General features: G+C 36.9%; 1 protein-coding gene across 1 annotated transcript in view; it reads left to right on the plus strand.

Moving 5' to 3' along the window:
* Nucleotides 1–23662, plus strand: part of LOC139130772 (syntaxin-binding protein 4-like) — a 96303-nt gene that overhangs the window by 23757 nt on the left and 48884 nt on the right. The window contains 5 exon segments of the mRNA XM_070696567.1: nucleotides 15415–15460; nucleotides 16572–16663; nucleotides 17616–17714; nucleotides 20012–20081; nucleotides 22834–22908. Coding sequence (XP_070552668.1) covers nucleotides 15423–15460; nucleotides 16572–16663; nucleotides 17616–17714; nucleotides 20012–20081; nucleotides 22834–22908 — 374 coding nt within the window. The 5' untranslated portion in view covers nucleotides 15415–15422.

Here is a 23662-nt window from a genome sequence, read left to right on the forward strand (position 1 = left end):
TTTGTAATATTATCTTTGATAATTTTGACAATATTTATGTTCAGTTTATACAACTGCGTTCGTGTTCTACTCTCTACAGCATGTTGAACTGTGCAGTATTCAGCTTGCTAGCACAGCCAGTGTACGTGTACCATGCATCAATGCTGACAACTGACTGTCAGTCTGGACTCTAATTAAACTATCACCTAATACATATTTATATATACTGTTTTTGTCGAGAAACTGAACATTGTGTGTTTGAGCATGCTGTAGGGAGACAGCAAGAAACTGTAGTTGATATATTGGATCGAAATATTGCAAAAATCATCAACGGTTGGAGCTTGTGCCCTGTTACTAGGCTCAAGTCTGATTTTTTTACGACAAATCACACATGTTTAGATTTTTGTCGAGATAAAAGTCATGGAATGTGACAAAATGGTTGTAGATTCTGTTACATTATTACTAACATTACAACATTTGAATGACATAAAAATGGTATTCATTGTTCATTAAATTACCTACAAAAACTTGGAATCGGAAAATGTAAAACATAAAAGGAAACCAAAACATTTTTAAGTGCCCCCTACAGGTGGGGCAATATTTCAAGTTCCCTCTCTACTACCCTCAAAATTTTCGAATCACCGTTCCTGAATTTCTCCAGCCCCCTCTAACCGTTTTTTGTGAACGCAGCCTTGGTAATAAACCTGCAATCGCTATCAGTGCTGTACTGTACATGTCGCGCTTTAACAGCACGAAACCTGCTTCAGCACACCAGTTTTTCAAACGAATTAGATATCCATTTTCATACCAGTTCAAAAGTAAAATACTCATAGACTTGAGATATTTGTGCATGTTAGACTTTCGATACATTTGCTTTACGATTGAATTTAGCATGGAGCTTTGGTAGCTCCATGAATTTTAGCAAGCGATGCTCGGACAGCGCGCACAACGAATCGATGACACTTGGGTCAGGGGTCATCACAAAAAAAATCAGTGCGTATTCACGGCAAGCTTGAATCATGTCACGGATCACGGAAATCATGGATCATAAATCCAAATGTTCATGTCTATTACTTAAACAGAACCCTAAAATATGAAATACATAATGTTTTGATATTGAGAACTGTCTTTTTGTTTCACTGACGATCAAGTTTAATGCTCAAATATCGCGACAAGAATTGCGCATTTGCTCTACTTCTACGTATGCTTTTGCCGTTTACCTAACTTTCCAATTCACGGTAGACTTTCCACAATAGTAGTTGGAGATTTTGTTCAATATATCGCGCGTGGTGGAAACCGCAATTATCCATAATCACACAGTCAATACAGCCAAACACGGATTTCCAAACTAACCCGTAACTTGAACAGCCCCTCTGAAAAGGTTCAGTAACTTAAACCCGTTTGATGGGCCAACGATCACATGGCGAGATCATCGACACCCGTTGCACTGATAGGGAGGTTGATCGTATGGAAGTAACTGGTGTCTCTGCGGTCCGGTCCAGATCCAGACCGCAACGAAAATACGGTCGTTTTGGTTTTGGCCGAAATTCTTCGCTATTGGGGCATGGATGTAAAAAGAAGAGGCAATATCCTTTCCCTATCTGCTTTTACCTCCTACCTACCCGCAGAAAAGTTGCGATTAACTTCTTCTAACGTCCAAAACCGCTCGCATTCTGAAACATAACGTACTCGACAAGTTATTTAAATTTACCCATGTAGATCGCCATTGTGAATCTCGCCGAAGAGACCCAAGTTATCTCTACAGACCGTTGCAGGGCTGTGGTGGAGGCCGTATAACGCCGGGAACACACACCTGAACGCAGGGCTACTTTTACACTAATAAACCTCACGAAGTGCATGGTTACTGAGTGTTCCCACTGTAATAAGTTGTGCAAAGAAACGTTCTTAACAGCTACACTAACAACTGAAATGGTCACACCTATTTAGACCTAGAACTATTATAAGAGCGTCCAGCTTTGATTAGCCATTTTACCGACAGGCTGTGAGTGAGCAGCCATTTTAAACCTAGTTTCCTTCCCAACTGACAACAATCAATAAACAATTTGTAGTTGGTAATTGTAGCTGCCTTCTAGCTGCATCGTAAACTGTGATTTGTGAATAGTGGGGTGAAGGCGATGTGAGACACCTGAGTGTGGTGAACGCGATAGCGGGCAGGGTGAGCGTTACACAAAGGAGTTTATCCCGGAATCCCGAGGACACCGCGACATTGCACTTTTTATATGATATCCAATATTTACGGCTACTAGATTATACAATATCGAAGTTAGATTGGCTCGGCTAGATCTATAAGGTGGTGGTAATTTGACAGAATTCAGTATCGCCTAGTATCAAGGTTAGAGTCAGTTCCTGGAATCATGGATGTAAAAAATAGCATGCTGGAATTAAGTCGGGTTTTACCAGAACAGTAAGGCGGTGAAATTTCCGATATATATCGGATATTTACCCGCGATTTGACAAAATCTAGTATCGTTTAGTATCGAAGTTACAGTCAGTCCATGAAGTCGGTTTTATGAAAACATGTACATGTAAGGTGGTGAAATGTCCGATATATATCGAATCCCCGACGAAACTAACTCCACTAGTGCACAGACTCAGAAAACGCATAAACCTGGCCTGCGCTGCGCTGCCTAATTCCAAATAGGTTCGTATGGATATAGGAGAGACACAAAAGAAACTACGATTTTAAAAATTATTTTAATTTTTAACATTTCACCGACTTCAATCAACTCTAGGTGCATCGTACCGTGCATTTGTAATGCATTTGCATTGTTTGGATGTCTCGAAACTACCGAAAGCGTACAATGACCGGACTATAAAAACGGGGGGGATCTTGAAACTTTTTTGCGCATGCTCATTTAAGCTTTTGTCAAATTCCAACGCTATCAACTCACTATGTTGGTTGCATGCCAAAGAAGTCTGCCGTCAGTCATCGGCCGACGTACGACAAAGCGACAAATTATTGTGTTCAAAGAGTAGACAATTAAATGACAAAATATGTCGATAATATGGCTGATATAAGGATTATTTTGATTCATTAGTAACAGTGATGGAACCGGCATAATTAACGATGGTGGACATGTTTTTCTCTCGCCTGCGCGGTTGCGCAAATCGCGCATTTCCAAGCCATTGTCTGCCATGCTGTAAAGTTACTGACAGCGCGAAAGTCGCGCACAAAACAAAGCAGGCAAAGACGCCGAAGGAAGTGGATGTTTACTGACTGTTTCCACTATAATAAGTTGTGCAAACATACATAAGATGCCAGGTCGCACCTATTTAGACCTAGAACTATGGCAAGAGCGTCCAACTTCTCCGATATTGGATATAGGCCTAAACCCGCGATTCGACAGAATCTAGTATCGTTCAGTATCGAAGTTAGAGTCAGTCCTTGGAAGTTGGGTTTGACCAGAAATACAAGGTCACGATATATATCGGATATTTAACCGGATTTGACAGAATCTAGTATCGTCTAGTATCGATTTTTGAGTCCCCAAATCGCCAATAAATATCTGGTAAATATCGGCGACTTCACAGACCGTGCGTGCCGAGGCACAGGGCAAGTCATTCTAGTGTTGTGTACTATCGATATCAGAGTCCCCAAATCCCTGATAAATATCGGGTAAATTTCGGCGATCTCTTAGACCGGGCATGCAACTGCACAAAGCAATAGCAGTGAAATTCGATCAAGCTGCAGAACTTCATTTAACAAGGTGCTGTTTCAATGGATATGTATCAGCGATATTTACGACATTAACAGCTGGACTTGATGTGGTCTTGTTTACATTTTTAATCAGCTACATGCTCTCAGTTACACAACACACCAGGGCCATTCCATGCATGTCAGATAGAAATAACATAAACAAATCACCACACCTTGCAATGTCATGTATCCGTCTTTTTTATCATGATGAACAAGTGAGCGTGCATTCAGACACCTATATATAAAAATACCCGAATAGCTTCATTTATGGTCCTTGACACTCACATATCAGCTGTGCGTAGACCCCAGTAATTGTGCCCTGGCAGGACCTTGTCTCTATTCAGTCGATCACATCGGTCGGCCACCCCTTAAAGTTAGTGGCACACTCCTCTAAGTACTTCCATCGCAGTACAATGCAGTATACCGACAAAGTACAAAAGCTGGTCGCAATAGTTGCCTTACACAATGGGCCGAGATTAGGGTGCGTGTGACTGCTAGCTGAATTTGACAGCGGGCATTGCAGTCTGTCGTGCCGTCTTTGATTTTCAAGTGTACAATATAACATACATCACTGATCGATCTTCTGACTGACAAGGTTTTAAACTGCAGCCTTATGAACATTGGGGCGACTTAACCGATCCAAATGCCTTTCGCAAACTTGAAACTGCTCGCACTATGAAAGATATGAGTAAAATTTCAGTTGAATGTGTGTATTGGTTCTGGAGAAGAAGATTTTTAAAGATTAAATTGTGATTTAAACAAAATCCATTATGGCGGCCAAATTACGTGACTGATCAAAATGCCTTTCGCAAACTTAAAAGGACTACCACTAGGGAAAATAAGTGTGAAATTTTAGTTCAATAGGTGTATTTGTTCTGGAGGAGAAGATTTTTAAAGATTAAATTACGATTTTTCACAAAATCCAAAATGGCGGCGAACCACGAGAGCGATCCAAATGCCTTTCGCACACTTGAAAGAGATCACACTTTCGATGATAGATGTAGAAGCTTTTTGCAAACTTGAAAGATATCACTGTAAGGGTGACATGAGTAAAATTTCATATTAATCAGTGTTTTGGTTCTGGAGAAGAAGATTTTTAAAGATTAAATTACGATTTTTTGCAAAATTCAATATGGCGACCAAACCACATAACCGATCCAAACGCCTTTCGCAAACTTGAAAGAGATCACACTTTAGATGATAGATGTAAAATTTTAGTTCAATCGGTGTGTTAGTTCTGGAGAAGAAGATTTCTAAAGATTAAATTGTGATTTCACAAAATCCAATATGGCGGCCAAACCACGTGACCAATCAAAATGCCTTTTGCAAACTTGAAAGAGATCACTGTAAGCATGACATGAGTAAAATTTCAGCTTAATCAGTGTTTTGGTTCTGGAGAAGAAGATTTTTAAAGATTAAATTACGATTTTTTGCGCAATCCAATATGGCGGCCAAACCACATGACCAATCAAACGGTTTTCGCAAACTTGAAATAGATCACACTGTAGATGACATTTCTTAAATTTTAGTTCAATTGCTGAATTGGTTCTGGAGAAGAAGATTTTTAAAGATTAAATTGTGATTTCACAAAATCCAATATGGCGGCCAAATCACGTGACCGATCGAAATGTCTTTTGGCAAACTAAAAAGAGATCACTGTAAGGATGACATGAGTAAAATTTGAGCTTAATCGATGTTTCGGTTCTGGAGAAGAAGATTTTTAAAGATTAAATGACTATTTTAGAAAATCCAATATGGCGGCCAAGGTCACGTGACCGCATGCGATTTTATTTGCAAATTCTAAAGACCTTAGGTCATGCTTACTATACAAAAAATTTCAAATCGACTAGACCCCTAGGACTTCTGGAGAAGCCATTTTTAGGTTTTTGGAAAACCAATATGGCCACCAGGTCACGTGACCAATCAAATTTCAAGGGTCAGGTGCACGAGTACTAATTAACAACTATTAGCCCTGCAAGTTTGAGAAGTTTTCGTTAGGCCGTTTAAGAGATCTAGGTCGACAAAGAATCGGCAGAAGAAGAAGAAAAAGAGGATTAAGCTGCAAGCAGCGTTGGCGGGGCCCAAGCGGTTAACATGGTTGAAAAATCTTGCACTAATGATATTATGTGCAAAATTCGAGCTTGTAAAAGTAGGATTTTGAACATCATCTACTGGTTACTGTACGTTTCACTTGGAATTTTATATTTTACGGAAAATCCAATATGGCGGCCAAAACACGTGACCGATCAAAACGCCTTTCGCAAACTTGAAAGAGATCACACCTAAGATGTTACATGTCAAATTTCAGTCAAATCGGTGTGTTGGTTCTGGAGGAGAAGATTCTTAGAGATTAAATCACGATTTTAGCAAAATGCAATATGGCGGCCAAATCACGCGACCGATCGAAAATCTTTTTCGCAAACTTGAAAGAGATCACTCTAAGGATGACATGAGTAAAATTTCAGCTCAAATGGTGTTTTGATTCATGAGAAGAAGATTTTTGAAGATTAAATTGCGATTTTTGCAAAATCCAATATGGCGGCCAAATCACGTGACCGATCCAAATGTTATTTGCAAACTTGAAAGAGATCACTCTAAGGATGACAATGAGTAAAATTTCAGCTAAAACGGTGTTTTGGTTCTTGAGAAGAAGATTTTTAATGATTAAATGGGTATTTTAAAAAAATCCAAGATGGCGGCCAAATCACGTGACCGATCGAAATCTTTTTCGCAAACTGAAAGAGATAATTCTAAGGATGACATGAGTAAAATTTCAGCTCAAACAGTGTTTTGGTTCTTGAGTAGAAGATTTTTGAAGATTAAATTGCGATTTTCGCAAAATCCAATATGGCGGCCAAATCACGTGATCGATCGAAATGATATTTGCAAACATGAAAGAGATAATTCTAAGGATGACATGAGTAAAATTTCAGCTCAAACGGTGTTTTGGTTCATGAGAAGAAGATTTTTGGAGATTGAATTGCGATTTTCGCAAAATCCAAGATGGCGGCCAAATCATGTGACCGATCGAAATGTTATTCGCAAACTTGAAAGAGATCACTCTAAGGATGACATGAGTAAAGTTTCAGCTCAAACGGTGTTTTGGTTCTTGAGAAGAAGATTTTAAAGATTAAATGGGTATTTTTCAAAAATCCAATATGGCGGCCAAAGTCACGTGACCGCATGCGATTTTATTTATAAAATCTCAAGACCTTAGGTCATGCTTCCTACAGAAAAAAATTCAAATTTACCAGACCCCTAGATCATCAGGAAAAGCCGTTTTTAGGTTTTGAAAAATCCAATATGGCCGCCAGGTCACGTGACCAATCGAAATTTGCATACCCAGGTGCACGAGATCTTATAGGTACCTATTAGCCCTGCAAGTTTTAGAAGTCTGCGGTGAGCGGTGTTTGAGTTCTAGGTCACCAAAAAAGGAGCGGAAGAACGAAAAGAAGAGAAGAAGAAGAAGAAGAATTTGAACTCCTATAAACCAATAGGGGCCCAGCCGGTAGGCTTGGGCCCCTAATTAAAGCTGCAAGCAGCGTTGGCGGGGCCAAGCGATTAACCTGGTTTCCAAATCTTCCACTGATTATATTATGTGCAAAATTTTAGCTTGAAAACAGTCAAGTTCTTGTAAAGAAGAATTTTGAACATCATCTCACATTTATCTCTTCCATGCAAAATACAATATGGCGGCAAAAACATGTGAGCGATCTAATTGCCTTTCACAAACCTGAAAGAGCTGTCACTAAGATGACAAAAGTGGAATTTCACTTCCATCAGTGTTTTGATTCAGGAGAGAAGATTTGTAGAGATAAATTGCGATTTTCAAGAAATCAAATATGGCGTCTTAAACTGAGCACGGTGACCTACCAAAAATTTGTTTCAAAAGTACAAGACATATATGATTTAGATACTACTCAAAATTTACAATACGGGAAGGTTAAAATATTCCATCAATAAATGTATTAATCTCTGAAATTTTTGGCGTAATAATTGCAAATTTGGTTAAAAAATAAATAATTAGTCATATATTTTTTCATTTCATCTTTACTGTTTAAAGTTTTACTTTTGTATAATGTTTTGACAAAACTGTGAAAATTTAGAAAATCAAGCATGGTGACCCCCTCTTTTTTCTTCAATATTTGATTATTCTCATATGCTAGAATGCAAAAATTTTCATGTGTTCTTCCTTGTGTTGCTTTCTGGCCTGATCTTGTTTAGGTAATGTTTTTACTGTCATGAGACACAAACTCTTCTTCAACTACAATGTATATCGGAGTCAGAGCTATCTCTGTCACTGCTCACGTATATACTACAGTAGCAGGGCGGTATCAAATATGGCGTCTTAAACTGAGCACGGTGACCTACCAAAAATTTGTTTCAAAGTACAAGACATATATGATTTAGATACTACTCAAAATTTACAATACGGGAAGGTTAAAATATTCCATCAAATAAATGTATTAATCTCTGAATTTTTGGCGTAATAATTGCAAATTTGGTTAAAAAATAAATAATTAGTCATATATTTTTCATTTCATCTTTACTGTTTAAAGTTTTACTTTTGTATAATGTTTTGACAAACTGTGAAATTTAGAAAATCAAGCACGGTGACCCCCTCTTTTTCTTTAATATTTGATTATTCTCATATGCTAGAATGCAAAAATTTTCATGTGTTCTTCCTTGTTTTGCTTTCTGGCCTGATCTTGTTTAGGTAATGTTTTACTGTCATGAGACACAAACTCTTCTTCAACTACAATGTATATCGGAGTCAGAGCTATCTCTGTCACTGCTCACGTATATACTACAGTAGCAGGGCGGTATCTGATAGTGACAGTTGCCCATAGGAAGAAGTTGTATTAACTTTGATAATTTTGAAACTATTTTTGTTCAGTTTATCATACAACTGCGTTCTTGTTCTACTCTCTACAGCATGTTGAACTGTCCAGTATTCAGCTTGCTAGCACAGCCTGTGTATGTGTACCACGTATCAGTGCTGACAACTGACTGTCAGTCTGGACTCTAATCAAACTATCACCTAAATACATATTTATATATACATGTTTTGTCGACAAACTGAACATTGTGTGTTTGAGCATGCTGTAGGGAGAAGCAGGAAACTGTAGTTGATATATTAGATAGATTGCAAAAATCATCAACGGTTGCAGCTGCCTTCTGCCCTGTTACTAGGCTCAAGTTAGATTTTTTTACGACAATCACACATGTTTAGATTTTTTCGAGATATAAGTCATGGAATGTGACAAAATGGTTCTAGATTCTGTTAAATTATTACTAACATAACAACATTTGAATGACATAAAAATGGTATTCACTTCATTAGATTACCTACAAAAAAACTTGGAATCGGAAAATGTAAAACATAAAAGGGAACCAATAAATTTTCAAGTGCCCCCTGCAGGTAGAGCAAATTTTCAAGTCCCCCTCTACTATCCCCAAAATTTTCGATTTCCCCTTCCTGAATAAATACCTCCAGTCCCCCCTCCCACCTTTTTTGTGAACGCAGCCTTAGTAACAAACCTGCAATCGCTATCACTGCTGTACTGTACATATCGCACTATAACGGAACGAAACCTGTTTCAGCATACCAGTTTTTCAAACGAATTATACGTAGATATCCATTTTCATAGCAGTTCCAAAGTAAAATACTCAAAGACTTGACAAATTTGTGCATGTTAGACTTTCGATACATTTGCTTTACGCTTGAATTTAGCATGGAGCTTTGGTAGCTCCATGAATTTAGCAAGCGATGCTCGGACAGCGCACAGCGTATCGATGACACTTGGGTCAGGGTCATCACCAAAAAAGTCAGTGCGTATCCACGGCCAGGTTGAATCATGCCACGGATCGCGGAAATCACGGATCATAAATCCAAATGTTCATGTCTATTACTTAAACAGAACCCTAAAATATTAAAACACATAATGTTTTGATATGGAGAAACATCTTTTTGTTTCACTGACGATCAAGTTAAATGCTCAAATATCGCGACAAGACTTGCGGATTTGCACAATATGAATGCGGAAGTACGTCGACTGTACTCGGCGGACGAGCGGGGCGCCTTCTCTGAAAATCTGTTTCCGATATATTTAACGTCACAATAGCTGAAAAATCTTGCGAATTCATCTTCAAGGAAGCCAATTCACACAAGTTTCTAACATCAGTAAGGATATTTGCTTATTGGCAGCTATACACCATCAACATTTTCGCCGTTCAGGAGTGCCTTACTCGCTCTATCTTGTTAAAAAAGCCGTATGCTTTGGCCGTTTGAATTTACCCATGGAGATCGCCATTGTGAATCTCGCCGCAGAGACTCAAGTTAACCACAGACCGTTGCCGGAACAAACACACCTGAACGCAGGGCTACTTTTGCACTAATAACTTCACAATTAAGGAAGTACATGTTTACTGAGTGTTCCCACTAGTAATAAGTTGTGCAAACAATTCTTCTGAACAGCTACACTATCAACTGAAATGGTCACACCTATTTAGACCTATAGAACTATGGCAAGAGCGTCCAGCTTTGAATAGCAATTTTACCGACAGGCTGTGAGTAACAGCAGCCATTTTAAACCTAGTTTCCTTCCCAACTGACAACAATCAATAACTATTTTACATGACGAAGAGTTATATTCAACTTTACAAATATGTATATCATAGATATATAAATATATATATTTCACTATACATTTTGTTTTTTGTTTTTTTTTTTTTTTTTTTTTTTATTTTACATATTTTCTACTAATTCGTAATGAATTTTATGTAGTAGTTCTTATTTACTTAGTTAGTTACTTAGCACTTTCAAGTCTACTTTTACACGATTGTTTTTTGCTTTTGTTTTTTAAGTGATGAAGAGTTATATTCAACTTTACATATATGTATATCATATTTAAATATATATATATTTTATATACGTTTTTCTTCTCTCTTATCGTTTTCTTTTTTACGCATTTCTACTTACTCGTAATGTATCTATTTAGTTATATATTTATTTATGTAGTTGTTCTTTTATTCACTTAGTTACTTTGTTACGATATACTTCAGTTTTCTTTTTTCTTCTTCGTTTCCTTGCTTTAACATCAAATGGCTTTGGGAACGGACTAGACTAGCATTTGCTATTTTCCGTTTCCATTTACCCTTTATCACAGCACAACTCAGATGTACATTCATCATTGAATTGTAATATTATTATGATTAAGGGTAATAAAGATTATTATTATTATTATTATTATTATTATTTGTAGTTGGTAATTGCGGCCGCCTGCTAGCCGCATCGTAGACTGTATTTGTGAATATTTTAGTGGGGTGAAGGCGATGTGAGACACCTGAGTGTGGTGAACGCGATAGGCGGGTGAGTGCTATATAATATCCCGGAATCCCGAGGACACCGCGACATTGCACTTTGATATGATATCCGATATTTACGGCAATTAGACTATACAATACCGAAGTTAGATTGGCTCGACTAGATCTATAAGATGGTGAAATCTCCAATCTATATCGGATATTCACCCTCGATTTGACAGAATCTAGTATCGCCTGGTATCGAAGTTACAGTCGGTCCTTCGCAATCGGGTTTGTAAGGTAAGATGATGAAATGTCCGATATATATATATATATATATATATATATATATATATATATATATATATATATATATATATATATATATATATATATATATAATATATACATATATACATATATATATAATATATATATATATATATATATATATATATATATATATATATATATATATATATATATATATATATATATATATATATAATATATATATATATGATATTACCCGCGATTTGACAGAATCTAGTATCGCTTAGTATCGAAGTTAGCGTCAGTCCTTGGAAGTCGGATTTGTGAAAACCTGTAAGGTGGTGAAATCTCCGATATATATGTCGGATATTTACCCGCGATTTGACAGAATCTGGTATCGTCTAGTATCGAAGCTAGAGTCAGTCCTGGGAAGTCGGTTTGACAAGAAGTGTAAGGTGGTGAAATGTCCGATATACATATCGGATATTTACCTGCGTTATGACAGAATCTGGTATCGTTAACTATCGAAGCTAGAGTCAGTCCTTGGAAGTCGGGTTTGACAAGAAGTGTAAGGTGGTGAAATCTCCGATATATATCGAACATTTACTGGCGATTTGAGAAAATCTAGTATCGTCTAGTATTTAAACGAAGCTAGAGTCAGTCCTTGGAAGTCGCGTTCGACCAGAACTGCATGTAAGGTGGTGTATTCTTCGATATATATCGGACATTTACCCGCGATTTGAGAAAATCTAGTATCGTCTATTATAGAAGCTAGAGTCAGTCCTTTGAAGTCGGGTTTGGCAAAACCTGTAATGTGGTGAAATCTCCGATATATACCGGATATTTACCCGCGATTTAACAGAAAGTATATAGTCTAGTATCGAAGCTAGAGTCAGTCATTGAAAGTCGGGTTTGACCAAAACTGTAAGGTAGTGAAATCTCCGATATCGGATATTTACCCTCGATTTGACAGAATCCAGTATAGTTCAGTATCGAATTTACAGTCAGTCCTTGGAAGTCGGGTTTGACCAGAACTGCAAGGTGGTGTATTCTTCGATATATATCGGATATTTACCCGGGATTTGACAGAATCTAGTATCGTCTAGTATCAATATTGGAGTCCCCAAATCGCTGATAAATATCTGGTAAATATCGGCAATTTCACAGACCTTGTGTGCCGAGGCACAGGGCAAGTCATTCTAGTATTGTGTGCTATTTATATTAGAGAGTCCCCAAATTCCGATAAACATGCAGTAAATATCGACGATTTCACAGATCTGGCGTACCGATGCATAGGGCAAGTCATTCTACTATTGTCTAGTATCGATATTAGAGTCCCCGAATCGCTGATAAATAAAGGGTACATTTCAGCGGTCACAGACCGGGCGTGCAATGGCACACAGCAATTACAGTGAAGTTAGATCAAGCTGCAGAACTTCATTAAACAAGGTGTTGTTTTAATAGATGTGTATCAGCGATTTTTATGACATTTACAGCTGGGCTTGATGTGGTCTTGTTTACATTTTTAATCAGGTACATGCTCTCAGTTACACAACACACCAGGGCCACTCCATGCATGTCAGATAGAGAAACATAAACAAATCACCACACCTTGCAATGTCATGTATCTTTCTTTTTTATTAGTGATGAACAAGTGAGCGTGTATTGAGACACCTACATATACATCATTTATGATCCTTGACACTCACATATCAGCTGTGCGTAGACCCCAGTAATTGTGCCCTGGCGGGACCTTGTCTCTTATTCAGTCAATCACAGCAGTCGGCCACCCCTTAAAGCTAGTGGCACACTCCTCTAAGTACTTCCGTGGCAGTATACTCGACAAAGTCACCCGGCGTACAAAAGCTGGTCGCCAAAGTCGATATTAGGGTTCGTGTGACTGCTAGCTGAATTTGACAGCGGGCATTGCAGTCTGTTGTGCCGTCTTTGACTTTCAAGTGTACAATATAACATACATCACTGATCGATCTTCTGACTGACGAGGTTTTACACTGCAGCCTTATGCACATTGTGGCGACTTAACCGATCCAAATGCCTTTCGCAAACTTGAAAGTGCTCGCACTACGAAAGATATGAGTAAAATTTCAGTTGAATCTGTGTGTTGGTTTTTGAGAAGAAGAGTTTTAATGATGAAATTGCGATTGTCGCTATATCCAATATGGCAAACAAACCACTTGACCGACCCCAACGCCTTTCACAAACTTGAAAGTGCTCACACTAAGGGTGACAGAAGTAAAATTTCAGTTGGATCGGTGCGTTGGTTCTGGAAAGAATAGTTTTAAAGATGAATTGCAATTTTTCACAAAATCCAATATAGCGGCCAAAGCACATGACCGATCCAAATGCCTTTCGAAAAGTGTAAAAGAACTGCCACTAGGGATAATGAGTGTAAAATTTTAGTTCAATCTGTACATTGGTTCTGGAGAAGAAGATTGCTAAGGATTAAACTGCGATGTACATAAAATCCAATATGGCGGCCAAATTACGTGACTGATCAAAATGTTTTTCTGAAACTTAAAAGGACTACCACTTATAAGGAAAATAAATGTGAAATTTTAGTTCAATTGGTGTATTTGTTCTGGAGGAGAAGATTTTTAAAAATTGCATTACGATTTCACAAAATCCAATATGGCGGCCAAACCACATGACCGATCGAAATGTTTTTTGCAAACTTGAAAGAGATCACCCTAAGGATGACTTGAGTAAAATTTGAGCTTAATCGGTGTTTTGGTTCTAGAGAAGAAGATTTTTAAAGATTAAATTACGATTTTTGCAAAATCCAATATGGCGGCCAAACCACGTGACCGATCCAAACGCCTTTTGCAAACTTGAAAGAGATCACACTTAAGATGATATATGTGGAATTTTAGTTGAATCGGTGAATTTGTTCTGGAGAAGAAGATTTTTAGAGATTAAATTGTGATTTCACAAAATCAAATATGGCGACCAAACCACGTGACCGATCAAAATGATTTTTGCAAACTTGAAAGAGATCGTTCAAAGGATGACATGAGTAAAATTTGAGCTTAATCGGTGTTTTGGTTCTGGAGAAGAAGATTTTTAAAGATTAAATGAGTATTTTAGAAAATTCAATATGGCGGCCAAGGTCACGTGACCGCATGCGATTTTATGTGCAAATTATGAAGACCTTAGGTCATGCTTGCTATACAAAAAATTCAAATCGACTAGATCCCTAGGTCTTCTGGAGAAGCAATCTTTAGGTTTTTGGAAAATCCAATATGGTCGCCAGGTCACGTGACCAATCAAAATTTCAAGGGTCAGGTGCACGAGTACTAATTGACACCTACTAGCTCTGCAAATTTGAGAAGTTTTTATTCAGCCGTTTAAGAGATCTAGGTCGACAAAGAATCGGCAGAAGAAGAAGAAGAAAAAGAGGAAGAAGAGGAAGTAGTAGAACTTGAGCAATAACAATAGGGTCCCAGCCGGTCGGCTTGGGCCCCTAAGAAGAAAGTTGAACTCCTACGAAACCAATAGGGGCCCAGCCGGTTGGCTTGGGCCCCTAATGAAAAGATGAGTGACTAATCTGAAGGTGACAACTTTGTTTTGTCAATGTTTATATTTTAATTCTCTGAGGTTGATTTTGTTTTGTATCCTTTTCTGGAAAGTACACAAACTCTTGTTCACATGTTTTCTGATAATCATCTTGTACTCATAATTCTTGGAAAAATAACCCACATCAACTAACGTACAGTTCATGAAATGAAAGCCTAAAGACTGATCATGCTCTGATATTTATAACAAACTTTATAATGTAATAGTGCATAACAAATACATTTACATGTGCAATATTTTTGTCATAATAAATTTTTACATTCAAACAATTTATTCCAAGGGTATCAATTGCCTTTTTAATAGAGAATCATTTACAACATAAAAAGTTTGACCAATAAAAATACACACATCACAGACTTTGTGCATGGCAAGTTTGATATTTGATGTCAAGTTACCCCTTGTATTTATTTTGTCTGTGATCTGATCACTGCATGACTGTATCTGACTTCCTATCACTGTTGTCCAATGGATGTTTCTCTCATTCATGTGTGTTGATCACAGAATCTTTCGTAACTTTTCAGTTTTTCTGCTTTGATTTTTCACAGATTTCACAATGTCTGCCACAGTTGTTCTGACTGACACAATGTCAAGGTAAAGATCTTCTTTCCCTACAGTTTGCATACTCTGTAACAGCTGTTTACTTCTTGCAGATAGCACATTGACAATGATCCTGCCACACACATCAGTTCTAGTATTTTGCCATGATGTTTTTACCTTTCTATACTATGCTTTACTTCAATCTGCAATTTTGATGGATAAGATTACCTGTACAATTTATATAAGGCAACTGGCCACAAATGTCAAACCAGTGTGTAGGGCAGTGAGTAGAGTACTCTAATTACTCTTGTGGCTAGCATGGTAAAACGATACTTTTGTGCATAGAAACTACCAGAGCAAAGGAAAGTGAAAAGTCAGATTCCATCACAGCAGTGGATAGTTCCAAAGCAGTTCATTTGCATTTACTCTACACAGTACAGAGTATTGTGTATTGATTTCTGGCAACTGGTTGACCTAGATCTATGGTTGCTGTGGTGATGACTTCTAATGACTGCATTTTTGGCTATTGACTACAGCTATCTAGGGTTTCATTGTGAACAAGTGCTCATGTCCCTGGAGCATGTCTGACCAACTATACCACAATTGCTGTTTTTACTCCCTATCCATTGTCATTGAATGATATATGCAAGGACTGAACAGCACCTACTAAACTTGCTATCTGTTTTTATGATCACCTATACCACTATAGATGCAGATAGGATGTAAACGTTGAATATTTCAAGTAAAGTGAATTCAGTCACCGTCTTTCATTTGATTTTACATCTCCTGTCAAAAGTGGTGTCTTTGTTTCCATTCTAATGGTTACCACAGCAACTCTGACCATCATGGAAAAATTCACCACTTAAAGTTGAATAAATGAATGCTAACTGACTTCTTATTTATCAAAAGATATTAATGTCAGGGAATTCCACTGAAAAGTTCTTTCAATTTGTCATTTGATGGTAAACACCTGTCAGATAACATTTTGACTTCTCATTTTCCACGCAAGTGTTCTCAGTGGCATGTGATAATTTTGTAAAACTCATTACAGAAAACAACTGAACTCTCTATGTATTTAATCAAGTTTCAGTGTGCGTTACAGTGGGCAATACCATATGATACATCCACTGGCACTACCAGTAACTCTGTTCTGTGTTTATTTTAGTGTCACGGATTACCATGGCAATGAGTTACCCACAGCAAGTGAAACGTCTGACTCAGAGACTATTGTCTTTGACAATTGTAAAAGTGGTCTAGGTAGGTAAAGAGTTGACTTAACTTGATCATTCAAAATTGTATCATTTAATCTATCAGTGCAAGATGCGAGGTATAACGATATTCAAATATGCAGATTACATTAATGAGCATTGTTTCGGTATTAAAATTCTATGCTAATGACCCTTAATCAATGTAGAATATTCATGTACCTCGATCTTGCATTGTATACTATTTAATAGATGTGAACTTTATTCTTATAACATGCACTATAACATTAACAATACAACTTTCATTGTACTGTCAGTGTGCAAAGAATGCCAATGTGCCATTCTGATTGGACGAGCTCACACCAGCTGTGGTAAAATAGCAATATACCAGTGCTATACTAGCACAGAAGGTTAACTCATAGAAAAGAGTTTAGATGATAGGAAAAATCAACGTTTATTAAGTGATGAAATATGTTGAGATACACAAAAGAGGAGCGCAAACATTTTGAAATTTTGCTTTTAGCTTTGCCTTATTAGAGCATTTAGCTTGTGCTTCACCATGTTAGCATTGTCAGTGTTTTTGTTGTCTGCATCATTTTCACTGACATATATATATGCATGCATGCGTACAAATGTATCTCTCTTGTCGACAATTCTGAATCTTTGGCACTTAATTTCCATTTGACTACAAATTTTGATTCTGCTCCTTTTTGGGTGTTAAACTACAAAGAAAACAATTTAAACCGGCAAATAAGCAAATGCTGAATGATATAATATAGTAGCAATAACCTCATTCACAGGCAGTTGTACACTTGACTTTGGTACAATTCACTCCATACAGTACTTGCTTGGCAGTTACCAGCTATATGTTATGAATTATAGTAAAATACAATGTATAACATGTCTTCATCAGGGGTTCTGTAAGATCTCATGTTTAATCATAACATATACATGAAAAAAATGAACTAACATTAAATTACATTTGATGCAATCTTTCTTTTTAGGTATAAAAGTAATTGGTGGACGTAGTGAAGGAAGTAGTCGAAGAGGCTATGGTATATTTATTAGGAGAGTACTTGTTGGTGGTCTTGCTGCTGCTGATGGTAAGTTGTATGGGCCAGGACTTGTCATGAAGTTATTTGACCATGTTAGAAGACAGCATATGAGAAGCTTTGAGAGAGCTCATTTCTAGTGTATCATTCACTTTGAATATGATTCCCTTCTACATCAGGCAGTGGCCTTATCACGTCAACTGTAGTATTGTGATGCAGTATGAAGTAACGTATGTGTACTATGAAGTGTTAGAAGTACTGAATCAATATCATTCACTGACTTGAATTTATATTGGCTCAACCTGTGTCACATGATATATGTTTGTGATGTTTGTGTTATCATAAAGTACAGTAAATTTTCACTAGAAAAATACTGTTGTAAGTTTGTAAGAGATCATATGACATTACATCTTGCCAGTAGCAGTAGCAATTTACCTAGTGATGTGGCATGTTTTCTTAGAGTTCAATTTGCTATTATCAGAGAGATACTTGTATAGTTCAGAAATAATATGGATCAAAGACAGCTCAGTTAAAATACTTGCACAAAGTACCACAAAGTGCAATCTGGTCTGTCAAGATTAGTGTCAGCCAAATGAACCACAGATATAGTTGACTAAGTTGCTTGGTAAATTGCATGTCAACCATCAAGCTAACTCAGATGATCTCTGTAAAGAGTAGCAACTGCCACTTTTGAGAATATCTTTGGTAGGTTCAAGCTGGATGTAGTTGTTGTTGTCATTGTAAACTTACATTTTATATACTGCACAGTTGCTGTAGTGGATGCTTTCACACGGAATTTAATGACTCGTTAGAATTCATTCATCATGTACAACTGTTTGTATTATTCATAAAGGGACTGTGTTGAAAGTCTGAACACTCCCTTTTATTACAGTTAGTGCCATTATTCTTCGGTGGGGCAAGTTGGTAATTACCTACCAATTTAGCTAGGGATATTGCAATATACCAAGGGAACTTCCTAAGCCAAACTCTGTTTTCCTATCTGGAGCGGCAAGATGAGATCTAAACAAACACAGCGGGTAATGAGATTTTACAGCCAGCAATGGTGATCTGATAACTGGGATGAACCATTTTCATGTAGGTTCGTTAAAAGGGGACTGGATTGGGGAATGAAAACTACAAGGAATAAAACACGATCCTAAGAGATCATATCGTGCCTTGTCTTCTTTTTGATATATATATCACATAACTAGGTTTGAAAAAGCTGCATGAAGTAACATCATTACAAAACATGGTATTTTGTACAAAAGTTTGAGATCACCCCATGTACATTAATCTTTCAAAAGCTGGTCTTTACTGTGTGGTTCACAGGAGTCTAATTCAAAAGCAATCAGCGACTCAAAAATTCAACTTTACAGTCTGTCTTGAAAGCTCCATCGAAATTCGAGACAAGATGACAAAATTGTACGAAGCTACATGAAGTTGAAACTATGATAAATATCGCTCAGAGAATAAATGCACCACAGACGGCACTTCAGCATGTCATCGCCCATCTCATTCTCAGTACCATTGCCCAAAACATCCTGGAAGGCCACAATCAAAAAGTTTGACATGACCTGCACAACTAGGTGCTTAATTTTTGTGGGTGAAGAAACATTTTATTGCAGCCGTTCAAATATTGACAAAATACTTTTTTCAGTAGAATACTTGTACTGTACCTAACCAGCCGGCAATCAGAACAGTGTTCAACATACTACACGATGAACTGAGCCACACATACAAAATCACTACCAAAGTTCCGTCTGACCAGCTAAATTAATGAAACATAAAGCGGACAATGGAGTACATTATGGTTCATCCCGGTATCAGATCACCATTGGTGGCTGTAAAATTTGTTACCCGCTGTGTTTGTTTAGATTCATCTTGCCGCTGCAGATAGGAAAACAGAGTTTGGCTTAGGAAGTTCCCTGGTATATTGCAATATCCCTAGCTAAATTGGTAGGTAATTACCAACTTGCCCCACCGAAGAATAATGGCCTTGACTGTAATGTAAATCATATGGTTATTTTTATGACTGCAACATCTGTCACTCATAATGAGAGAGCTTTGTCATATGTACAGTTATAGTACTTATACAGTGCCTGGCAAAGCCACTCTGGGCATACCATGTTAACTACCACATTTTAAATGTTTTCAATTTTACCTGCATTACATACTGACTCATTTTAGCAACAATTGGAGAATATAGTGGAATAGCAAAAATATTCTCTGTGATTAAGATATTGTTTGATTTGAATTTTTTGTTTATTTTTGGACACCAATTGGCAAGTTTGCATTGCGTATAAATGGAATTGTTATTGAAATATATTCTTTTTCATGTTGACATTCAGGGAGGTTACAAGAAGGAGATCAGATTGTATCAGTGAATGGAGAAAGTTTAATTGGTGTTACAAATGATAGGTAAGTATCTACAACAAAAAATCAGCATCATGGATATTTATAAATCTCTCTGTTATTACCAGTGCCAACTCATTTACCGTCATTAATCATCAGCTAATCCATATACAGTACATTTCACTTGACTGTAAAGTTACTTTGAATAGGTCATGTCATACATGTTGTTGCTGTATAGGCCTCCAGGGTCAGTTTTTTCAGTGTTGCAAGTTTACAATGTCAGAGGTATCAACACTGAAAGTTCATTCTTGCATGTGAATGTACATTTATTACATACCTGTAGGATGCAATTTTAATTGCATCAAATGAAATAGATTGTTTCAGTATTGAATGCTGTAATACAAACAAAGCATACTGATATTTGTATTTAGTCACCTGTAATAGCCTTCTGCATGCTCTTACTCTTTTAAGGTAGTATGCGCCTTGAAAGTGAAAGACTTAAACTTTTGCTCAAACTTTCCTCAAGGAAACTTTCAATCATTCTCTTTCAAAATCAAGAATAAAAATAGGGGGTCACCGTGCAAATTTTGGTACTAGAGAAACAAATTACTCAAGATTTACCGATATTAGAAATTCAAAATGGCCGCCATCCCTGTGTTAACTCTATGGAGAAAAATGAAAATTTTCGAATTTCGAAAAACTAAGCCGGTGAAAAGTTGTCTTTCACCAAGAGCTTTAAAATGAACCCCCACATGTTGTATATCAGAAGAGAATTGTAAAAGTTTGAGAGTCCGAATGTCTGTCCCCGAGGTGCGTTCTACCTTATCTACCTCATCTGTCAGATTGATGATACAAACATGCATTTTACCACAGATCAACAAACTCTTACCAGCACTGTGAAATATACCAAGTCTTTTGACCTTGTTTCTTTGCACATATGAATCCCTGCCAGGAAAGTGAGAAAAAACTTGTTCCACAAAAGTTAGACACAAACAATTGTGTATCACAAAATCTTCCCTTTCAGTGGTGAAGTTTCAATGGTTTACACCCAGAATATGAATGGATCATGGTATAAACAAAACCATGTGCACAAACATGAATTGAAATACACATATTTCTATAGGCCTGTGTACATGTGGGTTTGTTTGTACTGTCATCATGTGATCTCTTGGGGCGTATTGGGTCTGCAGAATATTTATTTATTTATTTATTTATTCAGCTTTGACATAAAGTCAGGATGAGTCGCACAGGTGACTAACACCTATACAAAAGCAACCCTCCACAAAAGCACACATTTAACAAGTTACACATACAAAATTAAAAACAGAAAAGACAAACGCAGAATAAAACAATAATAAAAAATACAAAAAATTTCAAAACAGAACAAAACAAAACAGAGAAATTAACAGAGACGGCAATTTTTACAGTGGCACTTTCCCACCCAAGTACAAGTGTTATCAGGATAAAAATTATTGTTTAACAAACCCGTGTAATGTTTTAATAAAATAGACTTGTATGACCTAACACTTGTTGAAGATTTACTGGGTGTCCTTTTTATTCCAGAGTATACGGTAATCGTCTCATGTACTGCCCTCAGTGTCCATATAAGTAGAGTGAAGGTGGTGTTTTTGCCAGCTTGAAAATATTGAGGGCGCTAGACAGAATTACTGACGCTACTCTCTGTGCTTTGATTTACTCGGACTGCAATTTACCACTACGATGCTTGTCAGTGCTGTCCAATGGAAAGACTGAATTACACTATGCCAATGCTAAGCTAGGGTACAGTGCAACACTATCCAATGGGTTTATTTGTATTTATTCATCACGAATGGTTTTCTACAATCAGCACTGATTAATGCCATGAGGATTGCTCCAGATGTACCCATTCTATGCTAGACAAATATCATTATTTTGGTGAACTATGCCAGTAACTGTATGCAAGCCTCAGGTGTGCTATCAATTGCTATCCCCTAATCCATATAAGTATCTTATAATAATGTTCTCATACAATGCACAAAAGACTGGCTTCTTATAGTGAAAGATTCTTTGATATTTCAATAAATTGTCTTTATGCTCATTAGTGCGGTTAGACCGGTGGTTTAAATCATGTTAATATACAACATAGAAATGTATGTCCGGCGTGTAATAGATGGCAATGATTTGTCCTCACAAAATATAAAGCCAGCACTGCAAGTCTATAAGTTGAGTACATAGATACAGACTGCAGTGATGCACCATTTCAAATATCAAATCCACCTCTGCTAATTAAATGCAGAGCAAAGAATATAATCACTGGAGATAGTTCTGTAAGTGCTATGATTCCACTAGTTTTTACAATATACAATTTTCTAGCACAACTCTTTCCAGAATTAAATATCCAAAGAAAATTTGATCCCATGAAACATGATATCACCTGCAGTCAGGGAGATTGAATTTAACCAAACCAAAGAAAGTATTCTAGGCTCCAAAAAATGGGGATTTCTATATTCTATGTCCACTACTTAGAATCAGCCATGCATGATCAAAGCCAAGCTAATTGTAATTTGCTAGTAGGTTACTGTTGTCAGCAAACTAGTCACAAAACAAACAATGCAAACATTATATTGTCATGAAATTGTACTGAAACAATATAGAAGTATCATTGTTTCTTTCCATGAAACTTGTAGTATAGTGATTATCAATTTATGACAATACATGGAAGAATATAAACGCAATGATTATGTTCCATACTACTTTTTCAAATTTCTTAATTTCTTTACAGAAGCTGATCTCTTTTTTTGAATAATTAATATTCATGTAAACAATGTATTTGTTTCAGAGCTGTATCGATGTTAAGAAGTGCATCGGCTACAAACCATGTCACTCTATCAGTACTGCGTAATGCAGCAACAAAGTGAGTAGGGTCTTTCCACAATCATGTCTAATTTCATCAATATTCTGTGTTTCTTGGAGTTTTCAAACTCAGTTTTCAATGTGTCAAACGAGAGTCTCAGTAAAATTAACATAGACCAGAGACAGAGACTGTTTATGTCATTCTGAAGAGTTCAAAGGATGTTACAAACATGGTCATAATGTACAAAACATGTACGTTATGAATTAGCACTTCTAATTTATCATCATATCATCTTGAATTAGTCAGCTTGTTACAACTTATAAACATTTACAATGGAAACTGATTTCCCTTGAACAAAGCCTGTTCTTACGTAACCACACAAAGACATATGAGTATCAGTCACAAAGAACAAATTATTCCCCAAGCAGCAAATTTTCTCCCACTCATCAAATTATCCTCCAACTACCCCCAAGATCTCATTTGCAGCTCCATGGCAGATTTTACCCTCATTTTAAAATAAAGGTGCTATGACCTCGATGATATCCTGTTTCTTTACAGAGAGTCACTGACTTCTGGCTTCATCGCTATAATGATGGAATATAGTCTAATCACTGTATGAGTGAAGTGCTTGGTCAAAACTATCAACCAAACACATGATATGAAACAGTTTAAAATTGCCTACTGTGGATGCTGAATATTTTTTCCTTGAGTAGGGCATTCTTTAAATGATATTTCCCATCATGTGACACATCATGACATTTTTATCCACATGTTTTGTTTCAGTGAGGAAGGAATAATCTAAAAGTAAAATGGA

This window comes from Ptychodera flava, chromosome 4 (genome assembly GCF_041260155.1).
Source record: "Ptychodera flava strain L36383 chromosome 4, AS_Pfla_20210202, whole genome shotgun sequence".
Taxonomy (NCBI): domain Eukaryota; kingdom Metazoa; phylum Hemichordata; class Enteropneusta; family Ptychoderidae; genus Ptychodera; species Ptychodera flava.